This window comes from Gossypium hirsutum, chromosome D06 (genome assembly GCF_007990345.1).
Source record: "Gossypium hirsutum isolate 1008001.06 chromosome D06, Gossypium_hirsutum_v2.1, whole genome shotgun sequence".
In the NCBI taxonomy this organism is placed as follows: domain Eukaryota; kingdom Viridiplantae; phylum Streptophyta; class Magnoliopsida; order Malvales; family Malvaceae; genus Gossypium; species Gossypium hirsutum.
This window is the reverse complement of record NC_053442.1, coordinates 3,912,216-3,919,213: the sequence shown is the minus strand read 5'-3', so window position 1 is coordinate 3,919,213 and position 6,998 is coordinate 3,912,216. Positions and strand designations below refer to the sequence as shown.

The following is a 6,998-nucleotide window of genomic DNA, read 5'->3' as shown; positions in this document are numbered from 1 at the left end:
ATAATTGACTTTAATTCGTCTCTCTTTCTAAAATATCGATTTAGACAAAGCGGAAGAATTTTCATTACCCGAAAATCCGCGAGCTGAAGGAGAGTAAAATTTATGTTTTCTGTGAACCCAAGCAAAATCTAACATTCTCCTCTCACTGTCAGTTTCCTTTTTTATTTTTATTTTATTTTTAATTTTATGATTTTATTTTCAATTTTTGTTTTTAATTTCTTGAGATCAAGGTCGGGTTTGTTTTTATTCCCTATCAATCGCCAGAGCTTTTCGTTGTAATCTGTGTGTGGTGGTGAGAATTAGGAAGTTTAGGGTTTGAAGATCCAGTTTGATGCCTTTTGGGTACAGGATAGATGCTTCTTTTTGGGGATCTAGGGTTTTCGAGCCTGGTCCTTGTGGTTTCCATCATTATTCCTTTGTTCGGCTTTTTCATTAGGCGGAAATGGAGGTTATCAATAGCCAGGCAAGCGGAGATCAAGAGGCTTATGATTTTAGCGTCGGAAGAGGCTGCTAGGGCTGAGCTTGAGGCATCAATTGGATACGGTAGTGTTCCGGTTTCGCGTAACTATCATCAATGTGCAGTTTGCTATTGCCCTACTACTACACGGTGTGCTCGCTGCAAAGCTGTCCGGTATTGGTAAGTAAACTTGCTAATTCTGTGTTATTGTTTTATTGATTTTTTTAGGGATTTAGTTTGAATAGGAGATGATTCTGATTTTTTATTTGATGGTAATTTCTTAAATGGTATGCTAATATTTAATTAGAGAATGCTTCAACTAGTTCACAAAAAATCTGGTTGTTATTTAAGTTCTCTGTTATCTGTCTAGATGCATTTATTAGGAGTTGAATGAGCTTGGCTTTATGAAGTCAGAAATAAAGCAATTTAGAAGACTTGGATTGGTGAAAATTACACGATAGATTCAACCTTTACACTCTATCATGGATGGGTGTTTCGAGATTGTCTTGAAAACTGCAATATGGACGGTTTTTGCTGATTTTGGGCAAATGATTCAATTTGTATATGCTCATGTTCGAGCCTCCCAAAGATGGGACATTAGAAAGCTTTTTAACCATTCTCTTGAATATGACCTTTTAAGTGTCTTATCTTGTTTGCAATTTAGGAGTTATTTTCCCATGCAGTTTAGGAGTTGAGGACTTGAGGAGGTGCATGTAGTGCGCTTGCAAATAGTTAAAATGTGATTCATTTAATGGGTGAAAAAAAAGAAGAGACCACTCTAATGAATGCAGAAAATAATTTAGCTTTTCCATATCATGTTATTGTAATTCTGAGGATGTGACTTTATGGTACATTTATCATGAATTATAGATGTTTTAAGCATTATTTATTTTCTGCTGGAAAAGTTGTTTTTAACCTTTTGTTTATTTATTTACAATTTGGTTGTCTCAGTTCTACTCAGTGTCAAGTTATTCACTGGCGACAAGGTCACAAGGAAGAATGTTATCCGGCTGCAGTTGCCATACACCAAAATCATGATGAGGGAAGTGATTGTGATTTTGGTCAGAAGGTGACGGAGCAACACCAAATTGGAGACGGATTTGAATCTAAAGAAAAGCAGCATGCAGAGCCAACTAAATCATCCTCCAAAGAATCTGGGTTACATAATTCCACCACTGAACCTGCACTGTCTAGTTCTACTAGCTGTTCTGCAGTTTTACTTGAGAAGGATGATGATATTAAGGTTGAGTTCCAGGCTGATGGGGAAGGAAGGAGCATTGCTTCAGAATCTTCCAGTACTTCATTTTCTGGGTTTTCTTCTTCTGTAACTGGTAGTGAATCGTCTGATGATGTTTCTGTGTGTGAGAGTGTTGGTTCAAATGAGCCTTGTAGACTTGAGATATCTTCATCTGCTGATGATTCTAAACTTGACACGTTGTGGACTGCTTCTGGTGTCAGCAACGTGGATCAAACCAATTTGTCATCCCCAAAATTTGCCAGCTTGGTTGATTCTGTAGGTAAATTTTCTAAATTAAATGCATCAAATCAGATGAAGCCTGATCAAGGCGGAGAGATCCAATGCAGAGCAAGTGGCAGTTCTTCAGGTATTAGTGATATGTCTGAGGGCTCAACTTCTGAGGTTCGTACTTTATCTTCTGGTTTCTGGGGCAGAACTCTGGAACCAGTTGTATCTACGAATGATGCTAATGATGAGACTTTTCAGTCAAATCCTAAAGAAGGCGGTGAAAGTGCCTCACTTGATCCTGGATCTTCCTTACATTTTTCATTCAGTTTGTCTCAAAATGCTTCTTCCTTGCCTCCACAAGGCTTGACGGTTAAAGCTGCCAAATTGGATGATGCTCCTCGGAGTGCTTCAGGGTACACCCAGCTTTCTAATGGAGTAACTTTGCCAGAAAATGTTGATTTGGATGCTCCAAATGTCAGCAGATCCTCATCCTCAAATTCTGAATGTGCTAACCATGTGGAGTGCGGGTCTACCAATGTTTCACCTATCCCAAAACCCAGAGAAGCTATCAATAGAGATGTTCCGTTAGTCAGTAGCTTGTCATCGTCATGTTCTGAAAAGTCAGATTCTAGTTCTGTTATTAATGGACCTAGCGCTTCTCATCTATTAAAGTCTTCTGATGCTTATTCATCTAGTGCCAGATTGCATGCGGTTCCTAATGCTAAATCTGGAAATTTTGGTGGTGTTCATGCCAATGCTGCTACGTTACCTAAGGTTTCAAGTTCTTCTGATAGCACACATGGATTGAAAGCCTCCATGCGGAAAATTGCTGATCAATTCAGAGGATCTAAGTTGCCCAAACACTATCCTTTAGGAGTTGGTAATGAGGATTCTGGAAATTATAATGACAAGGTTTGCTTGAAGTTTAATTTTTTTTACCATAGTAGCATAGCCTCTGACCAATTAGCTTTTAGTTCAATTTTCTTTTGTCTTTGCAGGTACTTTTTCCTTACGAATCTTTTGTCAAGCTTTACAGTGGGAGCAAGGCGAATCTGCAACCATGTGGCCTTGTAAACTGTGGGAACAGGTAATATAAGATTGGTTTTTTAGTATGGCAAACACTTATGGAAAAACTATATATGGAATATTGCTTTTCCTGTTATCATATTTTGTTTATTTTCTTTTTTCTCATGCTTTGTTAATGACACAGATCATATGTGATTAGGACAGAAAAGTGATTTTATTTGTTCCTTATTACTTATTGTTGTCAGGTGACCTGCTGTAATATGATATTTTTGGACTAGAAAACGGTGACTGCAAATCAAAATATTTTCGCCTTTGTTTATCATGGCATTGTTTCTTAACCTTTATTTGGTTACTTGGTGAAGTATCTTTATCATTGAATTACACTCAATTATCACTTTGGCTCTCACTAGCCCATGCTGTTATTCCTTGTGTTGAATAGCCTATAGTGATCAGTTCGATATGGAACATTATTCTTTGATTTTGTTACTCAAATGTGAGTGTATAATGGAGAAAGAGCCAGAGGAGAAGTGCTAATTACAGTAATTTTAATTGCTCATATTCCTTCACTTAAATCATCCATGCTGTCATTATCTGCTGGTTTTATTCTATTCCTTAAAGCTTTGTTTGGGAACACGAATTTGAAAATTTGGATTTGGATTTCATTTATTATGTAAATAGTAGGAGTGAAATGCATATATTATGGACAAATTAGTTGGGATTCAATATAATAAATGTTTGAAAAGCATAAAAACATGGATTTGTCAAATCCAAAAATATCTTAAGAATTTCAAATTTACTACTAAATAGGCATCTAACAAATCCATGGATTTGAGAAATTGTAATTAATGCTGCATTTCTAAATATTTTACTACTTTAATTTACACTATTTTAACAATCCAAATCCAAATCCAAATTCTAAAATCCAAGGTCCCAGATGCTGCCTCAAGGTTTTTCATTTTTTGATTTGTGGGACCTTGCTAGGTGTCTTTGGTTTTTTAGTTGCCTATGAGGTTTCTTTCTGTTCTTAATGCGCCATTTACTTTGTGCAGCTGTTATGCCAATGCTATTCTCCAATGCTTGACATTCACTCCTCCCTTGACTGCTTACTTTCTTCAGGGACTCCATTCAAAAGCATGTATGCAGCCGTATTGTTTCTGAATCTGGAATTAATTAGATTTTGATTTTTGAGGTAGCATGTTGGATGATTCTTACTATAAATTGCTTTATTAGGTGCAAAGAAAGAATGGTGTTTCACCTGTGATTTAGAAAATTTAATTTTGAAGGCCAAGGAGGGAAAATCTCCACTGTCCCCTAAAGGGATACTGTCTCAACTACAAAATATTTGTGGCCAACTTGTTCAAGGGAAGGAGGAGGATGCACATGAATTTTTAAGGTGATATAGATTTACCAATTTTTATTGCATGAACCTCTTCAATAACATTTTTTTCATGAGAGATGAGTAATCCTTTCAAAAATGCTCCTGTAATTTATTGATGAGTCATATTTTACAGGTATGTTATTGATGTGATGCAATTTGATTGTCTTAAAGAAGCTGGGGTGCGTTCATCAGGGTGTTCAGAAGAAGAAACGACTTTAATAGGCCTAACATTTGGAGGTTTTCTCCGGTCAAAGGTATTCGTTTATGATCAAGCTACTCTCTCTCTGTTTAGGCACCAGATGTCTTAACTGCTTGAACTGTTCTTTGTTATATTGCAAATGATGCATGTATTATTTTCTGCAGATAATGTGTGTGAAATGTCAAGGCAAGTCTGAACGTCATGAAAGAATGATGGATCTTACGGTTGAGATTGAAGGAGACATAGAGACCCTGGAAGAGGCTCTTCATCGCTTTACGAGGACTGAGATTTTAGATGGAGAAAATAAGTACCAATGTGGCAGGTTGGTTTACTACATTTTTCCCCTAAAGCTCTTTAGATATTGTATTGATATTATTATCATGCATAAAGAGCTGAAGTTGAACTTTTATGGGGATAATTGTATTTTAAAAGTAAAATACTATTATTTTTTTTATTTGTTGACCTTAGTCTTCATCTTGCTTAGATTTTGACAATTTAATATTTGGAGATATAACAGGGAAATTCTCTTCTTACTTAAACTGATGCAAGGGTAGATGCTCAAATCAAAGCTAGTATTTTCATTTTCTCTGGCTTAGGTTTTTAACTTCTCAGAAATATGTTCTTGTTTCTATGAGTAGCATACTTCAAAAAAGCACATAAGCCGTAATTTGGTGCTTCTGGAGAAACACATTTTCCGAAATTTTAGAAGCTATGTTGAAGTGTTGTTGTCATTACATTATTTTGTCTGCTGTGTTATGTGATCCTGCAAAGGTGGTTATTATACTTACTGATTTTATTTTACCGAAAAGCATTTCTTTCTAGTGTTGAGTTCCTTTGCCTATTGATATTGGTGGTGTTACTATGTATGATAATATACGGTTCTTAGAGGTTTGCTCATTCTGTCTAAGCTTGTTTTCTTTAGATGCAACTCTTACGAGAAGGCCAAAAAGAAGTTGACAATATCAGAGGCTCCAAATGTCCTCACAATTGCTTTGAAGCGATTTCAGGTACTCCTTTTATAGAGAGCTCTGCTTTTCTCTTTGCAGATTCTTACAGCTTACATGTGTTTTATGTTGCAGTCTGGTAAATTTGGGAAGCTTAACAAAGCGATTCAATTCCCTGAGATCTTGAACTTGGCGCCGTATACGAGTGGGACAAGCGACAATTCACCCATTTACAGGCTCTATGGTGTGGTGGTTCACTTGGATATTATGAATGCTGCATTTTCAGGTCACTATGTCTGTTACGTTAAAAATGCCCAAAACAAGTGGTTCAAGATTGATGATAGCAAGGTAATGTACTCTATAATTATCATCTGCATCTTCTGGTCTCTAAGCTATTTCATTTATTTTTGGTGCGTAATCTTCAATCTATGTTTCAATTACGTACCCTACCAAATCCCTTACATTTTATAGAATGTTCCGGTTTTTTATTCCCTGTGAATGTCAAAAGTTTTTTGCCATATTCGCTGATTAACTTTTTGCTGCCATGATAGTGATAATAGGTGATAACTTTTAGATTCTTCGCTTCGAATTTATTAAATTTCCTGTTTGATAGGAGACCTAAGAACTACTTGATTAAATAATTTCTCAAGTTTCTTGTGTTGGTGATAATTTGGCAGGTAACATCCTCTGAACTTGGTAATGTTCTAACAAAAGGCGCGTACATGCTTTTTTACGCAAGGTATAATGAAATCTCAAATCACATTGTTCGCTACTAAAATCCATACGCTCATTCTTTTGTTTTACAAAAATATTACCTTGCAGGTGCTCACCTAGAGCCCCAAGATCGATAAGGAGCAGAAGTAAGTCCATTCTATCAAAAATAAATTCAAAGAATTATCCAAAGTCAAGTTCAACTCATCCTGATAGTTCAGGGAGTATCGAATCCTTTTATTCGAAATACAATCGGTTACAAAAGATTTTAGAAGAGGATTCATCAAGTGATACTTCTTCTCTTTTTGGCAGCAATTCTGATAATACTTCTTCCTGTACTGATAGCACACAAGATGACTCACTGGATTCTGTATTTGGCGATTCCGATGCTTCATCTTCCCCTTCCTCTTCTCCTCTTTACTCAAAGCATTCACCCTTAGCTGATTTAGACCGATACGATTCAGGTTCGCCTGAAATTGATCCTCTTTTCCACTCCAACACGAGTAAACAATGTAGAGACGTAGGTAGTTATAGTAATAGTAGTAGCTCTAGGGAAACTGACTCAGAGTTATTAGGACGAGTTAACTCATTAAATGAGGTATACTTTAGAAAATCATTGAAGAAAAGAACAAATTAAAAAAGTTTTATTACTGAGTTCTGGAATTAGAGGAGGTAAATAAGAATTGGAGAAAGGATGTATGTGATGTAGTATATTGTAGCCAGTTGGCTGGCTGGCTTTGTTGGAAGAAATCAGTGATTACCATTTTGTTCATGTTACACATTTCTTGTTAATACTAATAGTATATTTTTATACAACA

The 6,998-nt window shown here is 36.1% G+C and overlaps 1 protein-coding gene across 1 annotated transcript; it reads left to right on the top strand.

Moving 5' to 3' along the window:
- Nucleotides 1-6,998, top strand: LOC107943318 (ubiquitin carboxyl-terminal hydrolase 16). The gene is made up of 11 exons (XM_016877068.2): nucleotides 1-637; nucleotides 1,409-2,834; nucleotides 2,921-3,009; nucleotides 3,998-4,083; nucleotides 4,179-4,341; nucleotides 4,460-4,580; nucleotides 4,690-4,847; nucleotides 5,448-5,532; nucleotides 5,605-5,817; nucleotides 6,147-6,208; nucleotides 6,292-6,998. Exons 1-11 carry the CDS (start codon nucleotides 354-356, stop codon nucleotides 6,815-6,817), a joined length of 3,213 nt encoding a protein of 1,070 aa, XP_016732557.2. The 5' UTR covers nucleotides 1-353; the 3' UTR covers nucleotides 6,818-6,998.